Source organism: Molossus molossus, unplaced genomic scaffold (assembly GCF_014108415.1).
Source record: "Molossus molossus isolate mMolMol1 unplaced genomic scaffold, mMolMol1.p scaffold_m16_p_24, whole genome shotgun sequence".
Lineage (NCBI taxonomy): Eukaryota > Metazoa > Chordata > Mammalia > Chiroptera > Molossidae > Molossus > Molossus molossus.
This window is the reverse complement of record NW_023425360.1, coordinates 2,022,401-2,042,149: the sequence shown is the minus strand read 5'-3', so window position 1 is coordinate 2,042,149 and position 19,749 is coordinate 2,022,401. Positions and strand designations below refer to the sequence as shown.

The window sequence follows — 19,749 nt, the reverse complement described above, 5'->3', positions numbered from 1 at the left end:
CCTGAGAGCCGTCCACGAATCACGCACACCCGTTTCCGGACAGACGGGGTCCCAGTGGTCCACCCTGTAACGCGTTGAACACGTAGTGTGGTGAAAGGCTTGGTCCCGGCAAGAAATGATGTCCACTGTCCCCCCTTTCCATCTCCTGTTCTTTCCCCTTCAGGGCCACCTTCGGGAGGAACTGCTCGTCGGGGGCCTGTGACGTGTGCTGGCACGCGGGCCCCTGGAGGCCCTGCTCGACCGCCTGCGGCAAGGGCTTCCAGTCCCGGAGGGTGGACTGTGTCCACACCAGGAGCTGCAGGCCGGTGGCCGAGAGGCACTGTCTGCAGAGGAAAAAACCAGCTTCCTGGCAGCACTGTGTCGGGCCCTCCTGTGACAGTATGTACCCCTCCCAGGTATCACGACCACCCCCGAAAACGTGTTCGAACCAGACCCTCATGGTGCCTACTTTGTCACTGTCTTGTCTGCGGGCTCAGTCAGAACGGATGTGGTTTCTGGGGACATCGGGAGATGAGCTGCTTTGATGTGGGTGCAACTCAGGGATCTTTAGAGATAAAACATTTGGGTCAGGAGGGCACCGGGCACTGGTTGGTGCCTGCTCACCAGCACGGGCAGCTGCGCCCCAGACTCTGCCTGGGAGAGCCGTCCCGTGGACGGGGATTTGTGGATGGGACAGAGCAGGAGCAAACATCCTGAGGTTATACGGAGAAGTTAATCATAATGTATTTTTTTTGTTGGGGGGGGCAATGTCCATAACTTCCCTAAGTGTTACATGGGGTCCATGACCCTCCCAGAGCTAAGCACTGCTTCTCGGGGCCCAGCCAGAAGGGCTGCGAGGTCCCCGGGGACCAGTGAGAAGCCGCCTGGCCCGGCGGGGACGCGGGTTCAATGTGCTTCGGACTCTGTGCCGAGCGGGGGCCCTGAGCCAACGAGGTCTCGTCACTCCGCGATCTCGGCATCCACCCTTCGGGAAATCGGGTGGTTTGGACTAGGCCTCTGATGAGCGTGCTCCACGCACACTCGGGTGGTTTGGACTAGGCCTCTGATGAGCGTGCCCCACGCACACTCGGGTGGTTCGGACCAGGCCCCTGATGAGCGTGCCCCACGCACACTCGGGTGGTTCGGACCAGGCCTCTGATGAGCGTGCTCCACGCACACTCGGGTGGTTTGGACCAGGCCCCTGATGAGCGTGCCCCACGCACACTCGGGTGGTTCGGACCAGGCCTCTGAGGAGCGTGCCCCACGCACACTCGGGTGGTTTGGACCAGGCCTCTGATGAGCGTGCCCCACGCACACTCGGGTGGTTTGGACCAGGCCTCTGATGAGCGTGCCCCACGCACACTCGGGTGGTTTGGACCAGGCCTCTGATGAGCGTGCCCCACGCACACTCGGGTGGTTCGGACCAGGCCTCTGAGGAGCGTGCCCCACGCACACTCGGGTGGTTTGGACCAGGCCCCTGATGAGCGTGCCCCACGCACACGGCTGTTCTGTGTTGTCGTTGACAGGGAACTGCACAGACACAACTTACTACTGTGCGTTTGTAAAGCATCTTCACCTCTGCTCGCTGGACCTCTACGGACAAAGGTGCTGCCGATCTTGCCACGCGGGATGAGCCTCGGCAGGGGTCAGAGCGCGGCTGTGAAGAGAAAACAGAAATGTGAAAGCCCCCCCTCCCGCCCCCGTGTCGCTGGTCCACACACGTGTGTTTCTTCAGAACGAAACCGAGGAACGCGCGATCCTGCCGTCCCACGCCCGTTGGCGTGCCGCCACATCGGTGTGCCGGCCCACGTTTGCCGGGGGCTCTCCCGGTGTGCCGCCCAGACTCCCATCGGTGATACGGTCCAGGACTGACCGGAGCACCGCCGCGGGCTGGCCACGGCACCTGGGACCTCGTCTGTCCTCCTGATCGGGCGCTCACCATGGCCACCCGCAGCGATGTCACCTGCTCCTTCCTGAGATGTAGGCTCGTGTAGCCCAGGACAGTCCTGGAGGCTTGGGAAACACAGTGACGGGGCCTCCCTCTTCTCCCCGGTTTTAGCAGGTGGATAAGGCGTGTACGTGTCCGCGGCTCTCTGGCCAGTCACCGCGCACAGGCCGACGCTAACGGCATTCTTACGGAGCCTTAGGGTTAGTCTGTGAACGAGAGACCGTCACTCTGGCCAGGGGTGGACGGAAGCAACAGTGTTGCTGCCATTCTCACAACCTTGGAGATCTGTCTGTGACCCACGAGGCACCTTGGAAATCAGAGGAGAGGGGGGTTAACCTTGGCTGCTGGGGCTGAAGTCAGTCTGACCCCTTGAGAACCGTGAATGAGATTCCCCCCCAGCACCATTTTCTTGCACGTGCTCCGAAAAGCCTTATGAGACCTAATTTATGCATAAAGTGGCATTCCTAAGGATTTGTATTTTGGAAAAGTGATGAGAAAGTAATCCAAGTAGGAAACACGGTCGTTGGGGGGAAAAATCATTTCTAGTAAATCATTGTTTTCATTTGAATTGATGTTTCAGGACATTCAGAGTGAATTCGGGTTGGGCTGGACGTTGTAGTTGGGACACGGGGGTCAGAGTTAGGGTTTGGTGGCCACGGTTAGGGTTAGTTTTAGTTTTGGGACGGGGTTGGGTGAGAAGGGTCGGTAAGTTAGGGTGAAGGCTGGAGTTGGCTTTGGGACTTAGGCGAGGGCCAGGGTAGGTCGGAGGGGCTGAGTTTAGATCGAAGCCAGTGCCGGTGTCCGTGATGTCGGCAGGCTGGACACTGGGTTTCCAGTCAGTGTTGCTGCTGAAGTAGTTTGGGACTAGCATTAAATTGTAAGTTCTAAAGCTGATGTTTTGTGTGTTAATCCTCACCCAAGGATATGTTTATTGATTTTAATGAGAGGGGAGAGAGAGAAACCTGGATGTGAGAGATAAACAGCAGTCGGTTACCTCTTGCACGTACCCCAACCTGGGACCGAACCCCCCCACGTGGGTATGTGCCCTGACTAGGAACCGAACCCACGACCTTTCGGTGTATGGGACGATGCTCCAACCAACTGAGCCACCCGGCCAGGGCTACAGCCGATTTTGTAAGGGGCTCTTTCCTTTTCGTCCCACCAATTACGGCTTAGATGTCCCTCAGCCCGAAGTAAGTGGCCCTGCCTCTTCATTCGCTGTCCCAGCTGCCTGGACCCCCGCTGTCTCCGGCTGGCAGCAAAGTTCCGTGAAGTGGGCTGTGCGGGACCTTGTCCCTGGTCACTCGTAAACAATTGGTGAGCTTGGCTCTGTCTGTGGACGTGCTCACTAGGTCTCTCTACCGTCTCCCGAGCACCGGGTCTCCTGTCGAACTTGAGCCTCGCAGACGCTGGGGTGAGCACTACTGTACGCGGAGGGGGCGGCAGCTGGGAAGGGACGGGGCATGTGCAGGGGACACACCAGCCCACGAGGGACCGGTCATCAGTCAACACTTGAGTGTTGATGGTTCTTAAATTAAAAGAGAGGTCATTTGTAAAAAAAAAACAAAAAAAAACTCTTTGTATATACTTCTAGGACATAAAGCTGCAATATTTTATTTTGTACAGTATGTAATAAAGACATGGGGCATATATTTTTCTTGTTAACAAGATTTCTTATTGACTCACCTTTGTATTTAAAGTTGCTCTTTTGCATTGGCTATTGTACTTTGTCTCATCATTCAGAGGACGTTCCTGTGTACTGTATTTTACTACTGTTTCTACAACAGAAGAGTAATGTTTCTCTTTCACGATCCTGAAGTAATTCAGAAATAAATCGACTGTGGTTATTCAGTGGCATCCTTATAAAGGCGGTGGCTTATTTGCGTCACGTTTTTTGTGTGGCCTTGGATTTGGTCACCTTGGCTGCCTCCGTGTGACTCCAGGACCAACCTTGATGGGTCTGATGTCCTGCACTGTCCTTTGTCCTTTGTCATGTGGGTGACAAGATTCAAGGCGGATCACACAGAGACTCCGCTAACTCCCTTGTCCCCGTCATGTATGTCCTGCGACTCAGGGTTAAAAGAATGTCCAAGGAAGAAGGGGTGGAGAGAAGGTCCGAATGGACATCCTGAAACAGGTCTCGGAACAGGTGGCAGTCGGGAGGACGGGAGGTGCTAACACCCTTTCATTCTGTCCACTGTGAGGAGTTTAGGGACTGACGGGAGGGGTCTGCACTGAGAGATGGCGACCAGCAGTCGGTGAGTGACCCTTTGTCCACCCCCAGTCTCCTGTGTCGTGCTGGGGGATTAGTAGTGAGTCCGACAGACAGCAGGCACGGTCTTGGAACTGAGATTCCCCTTCGTTTGCCCGGGGCCTTGGAGATTCCAACGTCACTTAACTGCAAAAAGAAAGCGATCGTTTTGCAGTCACTTTGAGACTATGTTAGCCTCGGGCGGAGGAGCCACACGGGAGATAAACTGGTGTAACTCAAGTATCTCAAACAGGATTTCTTTTTTCTTTTCTAATTTGAGAGAGAGAGAGAGAAACATCGATGAGAGAGAATGTCGATTGGCCACCTTCTTCATGCCCCGCACTGGGGATTGGGCCCACAACCTGGGCATGGAATCGAACCAGCAACCTCTTGGTGCATGGGTCAGTGCTCAACCACTGAGCCCCACCAGCCGGGCTTATTGATTGATTTTAGAGAGAGACAGTGAGGAAGGGGGAGAGCCAGGAGAGAGATAGAGTTGTTCCACTTCCGCTTATTGATGCATTCATTGGTTGACTCTTGTATGTGCCCCGACCGGGGATCAAACCCGCAACCTTCACGTATCTGGAAGATGCTCCTACCAGCGGAGCTACCCAGCTAGGCTCTTTGTTTTTTTCTTTCACTGAGGCCCACGTAGGTTCGAAGGAGCGGAGAGCACCATCAGGAGAGAGAGGGAAAGTTACCAACTCCGCTCCCCGTTCAGAGACATTTCCCTGATGACTAAGGATGCTGGAGTATCTTTTCATATGCTTATTTACCATCTTTTATCGGTAGACTTGTTTCCTCCTGACCCAAACTTTCTAACTGCCACAGTGAGAACTTATTTGGAAACAGGGTCCTTGCAGATGATTCAGTTAAGGTGTAATTATTAGGGTGAGTGCCGTTGGAGAGAGTCCTATGTCTGTGAATGCCAGTATGACTGATAGTTTTGTGCGTTTAGACACAGGTGTGTGTGTGCAAGGGAGCCAGCAAGACAGACTCCCCCTCACACCTGCAAAGGAGCCAGCTCTGCTGACACCTGGCTTCTGGCCTCCGCCACCGCGGGACGGGCTCCTTCTGTCTGAATCCACCCGGTTCTTGGTATTTGTTTCAGCAGCCTCCGCAATAATACCTACATCTGCATATGTTCTTGGGTGAATGATCTGTTTATGTAGTTTAGTTGTGTCTTCCTATTGTGGAGTTTTAAAAGCTCTCGGGACACGGGCTAGCTTTTGGGTGGTCCCAGGGTCTCTCACACTGGTGCAGAGATGACACCTCTGAGTCTGTGCTGGTCCCGCCTCCCTGCTTTGCCTGATTTGGCGAGTTCCTACTTACCTGTGGAGACTCAGCTCAGCTGTCCCCTCCTTAAGGAAGCCCGTCCTGAACGCCCAGCCACCTGTCCCATGAGCATGACACTCCAGTCTCTGTTCACACCTGTGGTATCGAGGGCTAGCTTCGGGGGTGACACCATTTATCGCTGTCCTCAGTCCAGGCCGACTGCTTCAGGAACACCAGTAGATGTCCCAGGGAGGAGACCACCCACAGCAGCTTTGGGGGGACCTGGACCCCCAGCACCAGGAAGTGGGCCTGGATGAGAGCACCCCAGTGTCCCCAGTTCTTCGTCTTCAGTACATTGTGACGTTTTCTGTTACAGAGGTAAGAACGTCAGATGATGTACAGATTAGCCTGGGTAAGACTTTCTTAAAAGCTCTATTTCCCGGAGAAAATTGGGTACAGAAACTACTCCACAAAAATTCCTTCCTTTTATTGATGCTTGATTGATGTTGCCGAGAAATACAGAATCTTACATAATTTTAATAAGTACAAATGTGAATTAGAACAAACTACTTTCAAATCATTAGAAACATTTTAACCACATGGACTTAGTCTTCATTAAGTATATGGTTTGAAACAAATGAAAAGCAACAGAAGCCTCAACTTGATGATAAATCATATTCTCCCGTAATGCAGTCATTTATCCAAAAAACAAAGAAACAAAACACTACCACGCAATAAGGGCTTAATTCAGTGGGTGATGTTCAGCATTTATAGGTGCAGTCTGATCTTTCTACTTATGGAGACCGAGAAGGATCCGGTTATGCCCCATAGTGAGCCCAGTTTTTCGGAACTGTGACTCTGGGCGTGGCATCCGGGGGCCTAATTACCTAAGGCGACCCTGAAGGTTTCTCTAGAGCTGCCCATCATTCCTGAAACTACTCTAGCGAGTGCTTTTTCCTATCTGGAAACACGACCGCCGTTCGAGCCCTGCCCCCGGGCCACGCTCTCCATCCTCTGTAACAATTTCCCAGGGGCGCGCGAAGCTTTAGTCGGAAGGCTTCTCCGAAATCGTACCATTAGTAAGCTTGACCCAAGTTAGGGTGTTTGACTACAATCCTTGCTTAGCCCAGAGAGTGATTGCCGAGAAGGTGGTTATCCTGATTCGGGAAAGGAGAAAACAGGAGCAGGAAGGGACGAAGTGACTTACGGACCGTCCCTGATGTTTGTTTGGCACTTTGACTCTCTGGATGATGCTGCACAGAACGGTTTGGGGGAGGCAGGCAGGGCAGATACCATTTTACAGAGGAAGATACTGAGGCTCGAAGACATGAGTCCCTTGTCCAGGGTGGCAGGGGTAGAGTCCGACGTCCTCAGAATTTCAACTCGGAGCCTTTGACTTTCGGCCTGCAGGGCCCCCCTTGTCACACCACGGGGGCTCTTCCTCGAACCCAGTGATGCCTGAAGTCAGGGAAATGGACCTGGTGTGTGGAAGAGGGACCCGTGCGTCATTTCCAGGGGTGCTGTAGACAGTCCTAAAGTGCTTGGGACGTGACGGCCGGCAAGGGCCCCCATCCACTTGCCGTGGCTGGAAACACAAGTAGAAACGGCAGGAGAGCGGAGACAGGCTCCTGAGCAGCGTCTTGGAGATGGAAGTAGTTCCGATGGGAATGTGCCACCCTCAATGGTCAGAAATGGATATTTAAGCACAGTCTTGGTTTCATTATCAAAACAGTGGATTTTAAGATCCCAATTTCCTTTGATACATTTTTTTCCTCGATTAAAAATGTGAAGATGATTTTTTTTGACTCTCTCATAATCTATTCTCTAACTGGAAGCAATCGGTTCTGCCCTCGGAGAGCCAACACCGTCTGGGTGAGCCTCCTTTTCCGCAGGACCCGCGGGCTCCGCGGCCTCCACGCGGGGTGTGATCCTGCGGAAGAATTTGTGACCTTGGGGGTTTGTGTTTTCGAAGACGTAGCCTGGGGGCGAAGGGAAGCTGGCAGGGCAGACTCCCAGCTTCTTCGGGGTGTACGCGGTGGAGTACACGGTCACGTCATCGAACGGGCTGGGGCTGTGCAGGGGAGCACGGGCAGGCTTGCAGCTCTCCGCGGGCACCGGCTGGTGCGGCACGTAGTGAGATCTGAAGGTGCTCAGACCGTCGAACTTCCCGGCGGGGCTGTGGATCTGCGGCTGCGGTTTGATGAGCCCTGGGCGGCAGCTCTCCCATGCCGGGAAATCCTCCTGCGTGGTGCTTTTCCCTTGGAAAGGGAACCTGTTACTTCTCCTCTGAGGCACGGGCCTGATGGGGGCGGCGCGGGTGGCCGGGTAGGACACGTAGTCCAGGTGGCTGGTGCTGTGTAGCTGCATGGTCCCCGCAGGGGGGACGTACTCCTGTGCTCTCCTGACTTCGGGGGGTGGGATTTCCCAGGGTTGAAAACTGTCGCGGAATTCAGTGCTTCCTTCAAACTGAGCGTCCGAGGTGGTTCTGGCCTGGGCGGGTCGGCAGGTCCTGGCAGTTTCGCCAGCGAGCCCCTGGAAGGCACATCGGTGAGTGGTGAGACCCTCGAAGGGCTGGGAGGTTGGCCTGTACACTTCTTTTGGCCGAGCGGACTTGGGTTCCAGCCGATGCGGCACGTAATCCAGGCGGTGGCTCGTGTCACCGTTGAAAGGGACGGTGGGGCGTTGGGCCCCGGCACTGGGCTTGAAGCTGTGCCTGGGCTGCGTCTCCCGGGGAACGTAGTCTTCCTGAAACGTAGTCGAATTTCCAAATTTCACGGTAGGGGGACAGTAAGCCTGTTCTGGTTTATAGAGTTCACTTTTCTGAACGTCCCAAGCTCTGTAGTCATCTGGGGAGGGAGGGGGAGAAGAGAGCAGTTTTAAATACTGAAGGAAACTGTGACCTTGCCGAAATCATGACCTGATTCTCAGCGCCGAACATCCTCGCGTTTCCTTTAGAAATCTGAGCACGCGTCAAGTAGGCAGTGCTTCCGATTTCCACCGGGTCTGCTCTTCTCGTTTCTACCTGGCTCCTCCTATCCCCACCTTTTTTTGATCCTTACCTGAGGGTATTTTTCCACTCAGATAGAGAGGGAGGGAGAGAGAGACACACACATCCATCTAGGTGAGAGAGACACATTATTGGTTGCCTCCCTCACGCCCCAAACTGCAACCGATAGGTACATGCCCTTAGCGGGAACCGAACCCGGGTCTCTCTGGACCGCAGGCCGATGCTCTAACCGCTGAGCCAAACCGGCCAGGGCTTATCTTTAATACTTGAAACACTCCACTTCTAGATTCATCCAACCACACCTCGGGGGGAGGAACTTCAGAACCTGACTGCCGATCGGTTTTGAAAGCCCAGCCCGGTGTGTTTTGGGTGGAGACCGCTGAGGAGGTATGGCTGTGTTCCCAGGAGCTGGTTGGGATTCTGGCCGTAACTCACAGGATGCTGAAGTAAACCATGAAATCTAGGATTGACGTAAAAAGCAAGGGCCCTGCTGTGTGAGCAAAGTGACGTGGGTATTACTCCTTGCTCTGGAGGGGCCCCTCGAAGCAGAGGGAGCCCCAGCTCCTTTATCTGAACAGAGAGACGGGGTAGCTCGTACTGTCCCAGGAAGACCACCGGCTTCCATTTTCCTCCGCGGAAACGGACTCAGGCGCACCCAGCACGCGGAGGGCCGCTGAGGCCAGGGACCTGCCCTGTGTGCTTTCAGAAGTGGGAGGAATTGTGCACACACTTTAGAAGTGACACACACGCGCTCAGTGTGGGGTCTGGCGTTACATACCGACTCCACCTCTTGCTGCTTACTGAGACCCTGGAAGACGGAGGTGCGCACACTTCAACTGGGGGCTACTGGCGTTTCCCGCTTTCTAGATCGGAAGGCAGAACGCCGAGAACAGCTACAGAACTGACATCCCCTGGCAGGTGGGTTCCCAAAAGACCAGAAGTTAACTTTGTAAGGGGGAGAAGTTACACACGGTGAAGGGGGAGAGTCTAGACGAGAGTCCGCGGCTGTGTTTATTGGAAAGGCCAAGTCTCGGACGCTTGTTGTGATCCCTCCTTTGAAGAGAAAATTTCCTCATCCATAGACACGTCTGCCCAGACGGCCAAGTTCGGGGGCACACTATCGGCCCCGCCTCCAGCTACTGATGTTTGGGGGAGAGTGGACACCTGAGCCAAGAGCGGGCAATATTTCGGCCGGCAGGGGCCTAGGGAAAGCAACCTGGGAGAAAAGATGAGTTGGGTCAAGCACATTCTTGTTCTTGTGGGGAGTGTGGGGGGGAGAACACAGAGCTTTGAATCTTCTAATCCAGCATTCCTTGCTCTGAAGGCTACATTTTCTGATATTAATAGAGTCAGGCCAACAGCCTTCTCTGAATTAGACGTGGCATGGTATGCATTTTTCCATTCTTACTTTTATCCTACCTATAGATGTTTGGATTTAAGGTAGGTTTAACATAGACAGCACCTAGTTGGGGTTTTTTGTTGTTGTTGTTTTCACATACTATGACAATCCCTGTGTTTTAATCACCGTGGTTAGAGCGTTTACCTTAATGTCATTATGGATATGGTCGAATTAAAACCTATGCTCTTGTTGGTTTTGAAGGAGGTTGCTGGTGTGCTTGGTAGAGTTTAAACTCATCCTGGGATGGAGGGGCAGGAACGGTAACAACTGAATGTGATGACTGTGACATGTTTATTCCGCGGCATCCTTTGTGGTTTTATGTTTTGAGGTAGAGAAAACTAGGCTGGATTTGGACAGGAATCCAGGTCTCTCAACCCTCAATCAGGCAAATGTACACACACACACCACACACACACACGTTACCGACCACAGAGAAGAAAGAATTTTCCTAAACCATGAGAACAGAGTTTGGCGATGCACCAACACCAAACGCGGGGTTTGTGGTTGAGTGTCAGCCGGGAGGAAGTCCCCATTTCGGCCCGTCGTCTCTGAAGCGGCGTTACCTTGGTAGGTGGGGACCGTGTCGACCTTCCCTTTCCTGACCCGCCGTCTCTCCAGGGGCCGGACTCTGGCCACAGGCTGCACGTTGTAGGAGTTGAAATCCCGCCTGTAGGTCGTGTGAAGGTCAAGGTCCCCCTGCTTTGGTTTGTATTCTTCCGGCACGCGGCGAGGCGGCTGGGCTATTTCGTAAGGACGATAGTCTGATCTGAAATACATAAATGTGAGACACAGACTCACAGATTCTTGTATTTCTAACTGTTTCTGGGCGGTATCAGAATTTCCAAAGGAAAGTTTGAGCGGATGCTAAAATGGTGATAGTTGATAAACGACTTGAGAGAAGTCGCCTGAACTCCGGTGTGCCCTGTGCAGGGACCGAATACCTCAAGGAACAGCTACGTCCAAAGTCCTAGTCTTCAAGACATCATTGGACCTTAGTTCTCTAGATCTTACATAAATGACATCTTCCCGTAATTATATTTCTTGCTAACCTGGAAGTTTCAGGTGACAAGTTTAATGAATCCGAAAAAACTTTTTTTTTTTTTTAAATGAATCCCTTGGATCTACTTTGTCAAAATGCTTATTCATCCTTCCAGACGCTTGTCGATGTTGGGACATGCTTTCATCTTGGGGCCGCGCCTTCTGGCTCACTGTTCAGGAACAGACTTTCGACATAAATCAGTCACAGTATGGGCGTGAGTCTCTCTCACCCTTGGGTCCCCCCGGAAGCCCTTGCCATGAGTGGGGCCACGTGGCAGTCCAGCCCCGGGGGGCCTCGTGTAACCCTGTGAGGCAGAGCCAGGACCACAACCGAGGCTGCCTGGTGGGGTGGAGGAGACCACCGTCTGAGGGATCGCACTGCCTGGGTCCAAATCCTGGTGTCATTCCCTAGATGCACGACCTTGACGTCTTCACCGCCTATGCCCCAGTTCCCTTATATATAAAATAGGACAATATCATCTACCTCCTGGGGCTGTTTTTAAAGATACACACACACACACTCATACACATGTGCTTGGTACATAGTAAGGGCAGGATGTCACCTACTATTCTTAGTACCACACGTTTTCAAAATTGCCCCCCCCTTCTGGACTCTACTGACTGTCATTCATTTTGTGGCTTGTTTAAACCATCCTGAATCAGTCATGCTTTCTGTGTATGTCCATAAGCTCCGAACAACAAAACCAAACTCACTGAACCCTTGGTCCTGTTCCCACTATGACGTCTGGGACGTGACTTCATCCCCACTGCCCCGCTGTCCCCCTGCACCCGGCTCCCAGCAGGGTCCCTCTCTGACCCAGCTTGAGCACTTGCGAGGGCTCTGCGGTGAAGCCCATCGGGCAGCTGCAGCCCTCACCGTGCGTAGCCTGTGGGGCAGTGCTTGGCGTTGCTGCCTCCGTTTCCTGGGAATTCCCCTCGTCCTCCTCTCTGCCCCTCTCGCCAGCGTCCACTCCCAGGACCACTGCTCTGCTCCCACCGTCCACTCCCAGGACCACTGCTCTGCTCCCAGCGTCCACTCCCAGGACCACTGCTCTGCGCCCAGCGTCCACTCCCAGGACCACTGCTCTGCTCCCCCCGTCCACTCCCAGGACCACTGCTCTGCCCCCAGCGTCCACTCCCAGGACCACTGCTCTGCTCCCCCCGTCCACTCCCAGGACCACTGCTCTGCTCCCAGCGTCCACTCCCAGGACCACTGCTCTGCTCCCAGCGTCCACTCCCAGGACCACTGCTCTGCTCCCCCCGTCCACTCCCAGGACCACTGCTCTGCTCCCCCCGTCCACTCCCAGGACCACTGCTCTGCTCCCAGCGTCCACTCCCAGGACCACTGCTCTGCTCCCACCGTCCACTCCCAGGACCACTGCTCTGCTCCCAGCGTCCACTCCCAGGACCACTGCTCTGCTCCCAGCGTCCACTCCCAGGACCACTGCTGTGCTCCCAGCGTCCACTCCCAGGACCACTGCTCTGCTCCCAGCGTCCACTCCCAGGACCACTGCTCTGCTCCCAGCGTCCACTCCCAGGACCACTGCTCTGCTCCCAGCGTCCACTCCCAGGACCACTGCTCTGCGCCCACCGCTCTCCCAGGACCACTGCTCTATTCCCACCGCTCCGTCCACCACGTGCATAGAAGCAGCGGCTCCCATTTCTCTCGGCCAGACCTCTCTTCTGAGCCCCGTCGCAGCATTTACAAGGGCCTCTTGGATATTCAGTGGTACCTCAAAACTTAAACTGCCCCTCATCAAGGTCACTATTCCCCCCCGAGAAATGTGCTGCTTGGGGCTCGTTCCCATTTTAGTAGGCGGCACAGCCAGAAACCGAAGACTCACCCTTCAAGCCTCACTTCCCTCCTGGGTCTAGCGCCTCATCAACTCCGGTTTTGCCCCCAGAACATCGCTCACCTCTGACCGCTTTCCCTCCTCTCTTCGCCACCATCGTAGCCCAGGCTTTCGAGTCAGTCCTGTGGCTTCCTGAGCTGTTCCCTGCGCCCGCTCTGGTCTCTCCCCCACCTTTCTCCACATTGCCCCAACACCCCTTCCCCGTGTGCACGTGAGCAGGCCATTCTTGCTCTCGTCTCCCTGGTCTCTCCCCTACCCCCTTCCCCCCTCCCCAATAAACACACAAAAGCAAGCAAGGCCCCGTGGTGGCCTTCACCAGCTCGGGCACCTGTGCTCCCCCTGCCCAGCTGGCCCGTACAGTGTCCTGCTTTCTAGGCTCCTCCCTGCGACCTGTGCTCCCTTCCGGGAATGCGGGGCCTTGCCCGCGGAATCCGGTCAGCTGCTGCCCATCGTCCAGCCTGAGCTCGTTCTCCGCGTGTCCCCGACACAGTCAAACCTCTGATTCTGGCTCTCCGGCTACGTTGTGCTCGCCTTTGTAGATGCCATCGTTTGTTGTTGCACTTTGATACTTATTTCAAGGGATGTGTTTAATTGCTGCCTTCACTAGATGCAACATCTGTGAGCACAGAGAGGCTGTGACCACAGAGAGATCACGACCGTTTCGTTTGTGCTCATCTCTGGATCCCAGGTGCCTGCCACTGAACAGATGCTTAATCAGTATTATCGAGCGGATGAATGGCAGGAGAAACCACATACCTCTGCCTCTTCAGACTTGCAGGTTGCTCTTTGCTCTCTTCCTAAACACCAGCTAGAAGGGTACAGGCTGAACACAATGGGGGAGCAGGAGAATTGGGGAGGACAGAGAAAGCTTAGAGGTCCGAGTTTCTCTCGTCAGATAAGGTGACTGTTAGAAAGTATACCTCCGAACCCAAAGCAACTTTCTAGAAAGAAGCAGTAAAGGGTAAGTGTGTTTGTATTCATCTGACCTCTCCGGAGGACATTTGACACGTCCAGGGTCCTGCCTTCAGGGCAGGCTTCCTGCCGACTGGCCGTCACCTGGGCCACAGAAGCACAATGAGCTCTATCGGAAATGAGATGAAAACGGATGACACTAAATATGAAAGTTGTTGAGCATTTTTCCAAACCCCGAATTACAGAAACCTGACGTGTTCCTTGAGAGCAGGCACCTTTCATTGCTGCCTTTGTACTTATTGCCTAAGGCTGTGCCTTGGATACAGGGTACACATTCGCAGAATAAAGGAAATCAACCTATTGTATTGACAGATGCACAGAGAGATTAAAAAAAAAAAAAAGCTAAGTCCAAATAAAAAGTGTAGGCTTAGGGGGCCTTTTTAATCACCCGCTGAACAAACACTGAGAGTCTACTATGTGCTGGCAGGCATTGCACTAGGCGTCTGGAAACAATGCTGAGATGAGACTAGACCTCGTTTCTGCACACGGAACAGAGACGGATCCATCGATCCATTGAAGAGGCTTGGAGAGCTGACACGGGGACTTGAACCCAGCCCGGCAACGGGGCGGTGTCAGAGGCCTTCCAGAGTGGTAACTGAGTTGAGATGTACAGGCTGGAGGGGCATCAACAAGGGTAAGGAGGAGGACAATTTTCAGGCAGGTGAAATAGTATCTTGGAAGGCTCTGTGGTAAGTTAAACTTGACACTTTCAAGAAATGAAAAATGTCCTACGGGATGTAAGTGCAAGAGTACAAAGGGCATTGCAGTGAAAATAAATCAGAGAGGCGAGTGGCGATCAAGCCATGAAGGGATTTTGGTAAGGATGTTGGTGTATATTAAATCCAATAAATTCAATTTAAAAAATTGCAACCTGAAAAAAAAAATAGCACTTGATTTTTCTTCAAGAAAGAAAGAAAGAAAAAGAACTACAAGGGGAAAGTACAAGTATTTTAAGCAGGGAGGTGAAAGGATTAGATCTGCATTTCTAAAAGATTTTGTCGGCAGGCTGAAGTATAGAAAACAGATCAGAGATGCAAACTCCAGAGGAGATACAGATACGACAGTGAGGAAACCACTACGTTCTGGGTCGAGAAGATAGTAGAAAGCAGATTAATACAAGAGATTTTAGCAGGTAAAAACATATCAATAAAGCTTTTTATTTCCTTTTTCATTGTTTGTCATTCAAACTTAATTCTCATTTTTCTTTTTCTCAAGTTGTGATTCAGCTAGTATTTTGCTTCTTGGATATGGTTCAACTTAAATCCACGGAAGAGTTCAATGTAAAGAGTGAAACAACTTTATTAAGACCAGAAGAGTTGGGAGAAAAATAAGTAAAGAAAATAATTTCTCAATATTTACTTAAATGTTGTTATTCCTTCCATTTTCCCACGGTATGCTCGAAATTCCTGCTTGGGTTTAAGACTCTGAGCTGGGAGAACACTGCCATATGTAGGATATTTTTCCAAATATTCAGTGGTTGGGCAATACACGCCAGAATTTTCGTAAATCTTTGTGGCTCCATGTGGACAATGATGTCGCCTGTGCAAACAAACAAACCGGAAGGTTAGTTTCACCGTCAGACATTTTCCTTTGATGCACACATTACAATCAGACCTGCAGTAAACTCAGCATCTCTAAATTCAAGAGCGACTTTACTAAAAAACAAAGCGAAAACCTTCCATTGCCCTGGCTGCTGTGGCTCAGTCGGCTGAGCGTCATCCCTGCACCATAAGGTCACTGGTTCGGTTCCCAGTCAGCGCACATGTCCAGGCTGAGGGTTCGATCCCCGGCTGGGGTGAGTACAAGAGGCAACCGATTGATGTCTCCCTCTCACATCCATTTTTCTCTCTCACATTGATGTTTCTCTCTCTTTCTCTCTAAAAATCAATAAAATCTTATTTGAAAACAACAAAACGCCTTCACCTTCTCTGCAGGGCGTGTGTGGAAGCCGCGAGTAAGGGACGAGTAAGGGACGGCACATCCTCGGACGGTGAGAACGCCGGCTTTGCTCTGACAAGGCAGAGTGTCTTCTCCTGCCGGTGCTGAAACGCGGATACCGCAGGCCCCTGGCAGGCAGGTTCCAGGACTGAGGTCTCACCTACCAGACGTGCTCGTGACACTGACTCCGAGAGCCCCGGGACGCCCACTGGGCCTGGGCGTGGTGAGGCGCAGGGCGCAGCCAGCGGCGGGAGGCGGCGTGCTGGTTTGCAGGGTGGCTTCCGGACGGCAGCGCCCCACCTTGGCAGTGAGCAGAGGTCCCGGGCCCAGGGCTCTGTTGCAGTGTCCTGGCTGCGGCACAGGCAGTGGCCCCCTGGGCAGCCCAGTTTCGCGGTGAGATTTTGGGGAATTTTTCCTGAAAGCTTAGTTCAAAACAGTTTCTTTCTCTAACAATTCTGTGAGCTACACGGACTCCTTAATAAATCCCTTTATGCCTAAACTAGCCAGAGTAGATTCCAGTGTCGGTGACCAAGAATCCTGGCCAACACACTGCTAACAGTGTGCGGTTGTTAAAGAGGTTGACCTCTATGCACAGTTATTGGGAGATGGAGAGGCGGTAAACCATGAAAAAGTGGGTTATAAAATAGTATGTGTAGTCTGCTATCCCTCCCTTCTTAAAGAAGGTGAATGTAAAACAAGTCTCAAAGAACATCTGTTATCTGTGGGGAATAGGATTACGAGGGGTTTGACTGTGACACATTGTTTATAGGTAGGCTTCTTCATAAGAGCAGGGAGAACATTTTCTACTCCGTGGCTTCAACACCATGACCCCAAGAGCATTCAAAGTAAAAGGGTCCTAGCTTCAAGATTAAATTGTCTTTTCTTTCATGCTCTCAACTTTTAATACTTTAAAAATCATTCTAAATTTGATGTCATATATGAACTTTAATTTTATTGTATAGCTTTTTTATTTTTCTAAAGTTTTTAGTACCTTTAATTCCTCTTAATTCTTTGCATTTTACATGCACTGGCAGTTTTCAGTCTCTCTATTGTACCATCTATTTTATTGAGTCCACTTTTTTCATGGTAGGTGTCCACAGTTGGAGTCTTAACTGTCCCTAGACACTCAATTTAAATTCCTTAAGGAATCATTCTTCCTCCCTTCCCTTGGTGGTAGGTATCAGCTGCCTGGGCTTCATTTGATGGTGGCTGACTGCAGGACATGGGAAGGCTAAGCAATATAGGTGTTTTGGATTCAACCCTCAAACTCTTTCTGTGTACACCCTACCCTTCTGTCCTCTGTTGACCCTGTGAACTTAGACTTGACTTGAGTCTGTTCAGGCCCTGTGTGACAGACAGACAGGCTCCCATGTCTACTCTAGAATATTTACTTCAATTTAACTGTTTTGTTTTTTGTGGGTTTTTTTTTTATCCTCACCCGAGGACATTTTGCATTTTTGTTCAGATAGAGTGGGAGGGAGAGAGAGGAAGGAAGAGAAAGAGAGAGAGAGACAGAGACATTGAGTGACTGCCTCCCACACGACCCAACCAGGGCCAGGGACAAATCACAACCGAGGTAGGGCCCCTTGACCAGAATTGAACCCACGACTCATTGGTCCACGAGCAGACGCTCTAACCACTGAGCCAAACCAGCCAGGGCTGTTTTGGTTTTATCTGTCAGTATTCCTATCATCTTTCTATATGCCAAAAATTTATTGAAATTTCATCTGTGAGTCCTCTTTCCATTCTCTTCAATAATACAGGTTTATTTCTACTCTGGTTTCTATCATTTTCTTTCAGTAGATCCTAGGGGTGTACTGAATGAAGAAATAGGCTCTTTTTCTCTTCCCTCAGGAACCTGAGACACAGACAAGTCAAATGATTTCCTGTCCTGTAAACATCATGCGTTCTCTCCTCTCTCCTCCAAATCTCATTCAGACCAGGTTTACAAGGACAGTTGGTTATTGTCACCAATTCTGTTTTTTTTTTTTTTCTAGCATCCCCCAACTTTGTTTTCCAATATAAAAGAACTCCATCACAGTTTCACTCGCATGAGCAATTGTATATATACACACTGCAGAGAAAATTAGATGGATGGTTTGCTTTGACTGATATAGTGAAAGAAATAGACTTTTGAAAATAGTTAGGCTAAATAGTATGAAAAATAAAAAAGATTCAAACAGCAAGATGAAAAAGTAGCAGAAGCAGGTCACAATTTCCCTGAGGAGGTCTCTGGACAAAGATCCTTCTAGAGAGAGATCATGTATTGACGTATTAATGTTCTCCTTTGTTTTTCTTCCCCCTCCTTTATTTCAAGCAGGTAGCCAGGGCCTTCACTGTTGACCCAGGGATTAGATCAATACTGGCTAAATAAATATTACGAATAGGTCACTCCCTTCGCATTGTGACCTCAGAGAATAGAAGCTGTCTGAAGTCAACACATTTCCCTGTCTTTCAAAAAAAAAAACAATCCATGGAAAAAATGAAATCGGGTGTCCCTCTAGAGATGAAAAGTAGTCGTTTCTTAGGGTCCCCAGGGGAAACAAATGGTCTTAGACTGAAAAAGAAGAAAGAGGGAAAGATTCTCCCAAAGAGAGGAAGGAGATAAAAGATTAGGGCAAAGGATTTATACAAAATCGGGGGGTGGGGTGGGGGGGTCTTTCTCCCAGCAGGTGGCCAGATTTCAAATAGAGCTGGCTAAAATGAGAAACCCTACAGCCCTGGCTCCCAGCTTTTAGAAAGATAATCCCAGCTTCACCCAACATACTTGTGCCCACACAACAACCCGAAGAAAGTGATGGTGATACCACTCGAAGGAGCATGTGAACTTCTGCAAGAGAGAGCCAGTGGGGAGCATCACCAATGCTCCAAGTCCAAAGGGAGCTTACACTGGCAACGCCTCGGCTCCCTGGGCCCCTGAGAGAAAGGGGCACCTCCCCAGTCATGAACACCGAGTTTCCTGACAGCTGCGTGGGAAAGCATGTTGGGCTGGATATAAAGGAAAGATTAGAAAAACATGTGACCAATTGTCGCACATCCCGGTTTTCTGATTCCTACCCCACCTGTTTATCTTTTCAGGTACATCCACTTATTCATGATAAACAACGTCTTATCATGAATCTGGGGTGGGGTGGGGGGCTGCTTTCCCTCACCATGCCAGTGATCTTCCTTTGGAGGGGGTCACAATGCGAAGGGGGTGCCCGAGGCGTACTATTCATTTAGCCGGTCTTGATCTAACCCTGGGTCAACAGTGAAGCCGAAGAAGGATGTCCACAGGGGTGGAGGGTTGTCAGGCAGGACCCAGACCAATCCTGGCCCTCGGGGTGGCGACTGCTACCGTCCTAGTCACCCAGACCCCAAAGGAGCGCTGCCTGGGGTGGGGGTGCGGTGGGGGGGCCGCGTACGTCGTGGTCACAAAGCCGGCGATGGAAAGATGCCCCAGGGGAGCTGACGACTCGGGGATCGCCCACCACTCTGCTCTATTCCTTCCCCTTCGAAAGGAAAACGTGGTTTTGGCGGGACGTGCAGCCTCCCAGGCGGTGCCGATCGCTCCACGGAGCCTTGCTCCGGCCGCACCGTCACGTCTACCGCCTGCCCGGCCGAGCGCGGGGCGCTGTGCACGCTGGACGGGGCGCCCGCAGCGGCGGCGTGTAGCCCGCGCCCTGCCCCCCGGCGGCCGCCCGCCGGCCCGCGTCTCACCCGCACGTGCAGATCTGACACAGGCACCGGGTCCTCATGCTCTCCGCGCGCAGGGTCCCCGGGCGGTGCGTCGGCGCGTCGGCTCCCGGCTGCACCGCGCGGGCGGTCGTCCAGGCAACGCGGGCTCCCGGGAGACGGACGCGGCGCCAGCTTCCGGTGACGTCAGCGCGCGCGGGTCAGAGGTCGTGCGTCCCAGCCCCGCCCGCGCGCTGCCGCTCTGCTGCCGCTCTGCTGCCGCCGGAGCTCCGCGTACCTCCGCCGCTCGTGGGCCACCGGGCGCGGGTCCGAGGGTGAGTGCGGCCGGCGCTGGGCTGCGGCGGCCCGTCGGCGGCCCCGAGCGGGGTGCGGACCGGGGGCGCGGCCGGGCCGAGCCGGGCCGGGCCCCGCGGG

The 19,749-nt window shown here is 52.6% G+C and overlaps 2 protein-coding genes across 2 annotated transcripts in view; one reads left to right on the top strand and one right to left on the bottom strand.

Annotated features, from left to right (window-relative positions):
• The window catches only part of ADAMTSL3 (ADAMTS like 3), a 169,324-nt gene extending 167,704 nt beyond the window's left edge, over positions 1-1,620 (top strand). Inside the window, exons 28-29 of the mRNA XM_036278104.1 lie at positions 164-378; positions 1,506-1,620. Of these exons, the coding sequence (XP_036133997.1) occupies positions 164-378; positions 1,506-1,612 (322 nt within the window). The 3' untranslated portion in view covers positions 1,613-1,620. The remainder of the gene's footprint in view (positions 1-163; positions 379-1,505) is intronic.
• Positions 1,621-7,277: 5,657 nt separating this feature from the next.
• SAXO2 (stabilizer of axonemal microtubules 2) lies at positions 7,278-19,447 on the bottom strand. The gene is made up of 4 exons (XM_036278145.1): positions 19,360-19,447; positions 15,082-15,261; positions 10,423-10,625; positions 7,278-8,299 (listed from the first exon to the last, which is right to left on the bottom strand). Exons 1-4 carry the CDS (start codon positions 19,395-19,397, stop codon positions 7,278-7,280), a joined length of 1,443 nt encoding a protein of 480 aa, XP_036134038.1. The 5' UTR covers positions 19,398-19,447.
• Positions 19,448-19,749: the final 302 nt, after the last annotated feature.

Bases quoted from the DNA above. Each gene is read 5' to 3' on its own strand.
- SAXO2 (XM_036278145.1), bottom strand. From the start codon at position 19,397: ATGAGGACCCGGTGCCTGTGTCAGATCTGCACGTGCGG. The intron at 15,262-19,359 runs GTGAGACGCGGG...TTGTTTGCACAG, and splicing joins TGTCAGATCTGCACGTGCGG to GCGACATCATTGTCCACATG. The intron at 8,300-10,422 runs GTAACGCCGCTT...CTCCCTCCCCAG, and splicing joins CACGGTCCCCACCTACCAAG to ATGACTACAGAGCTTGGGAC.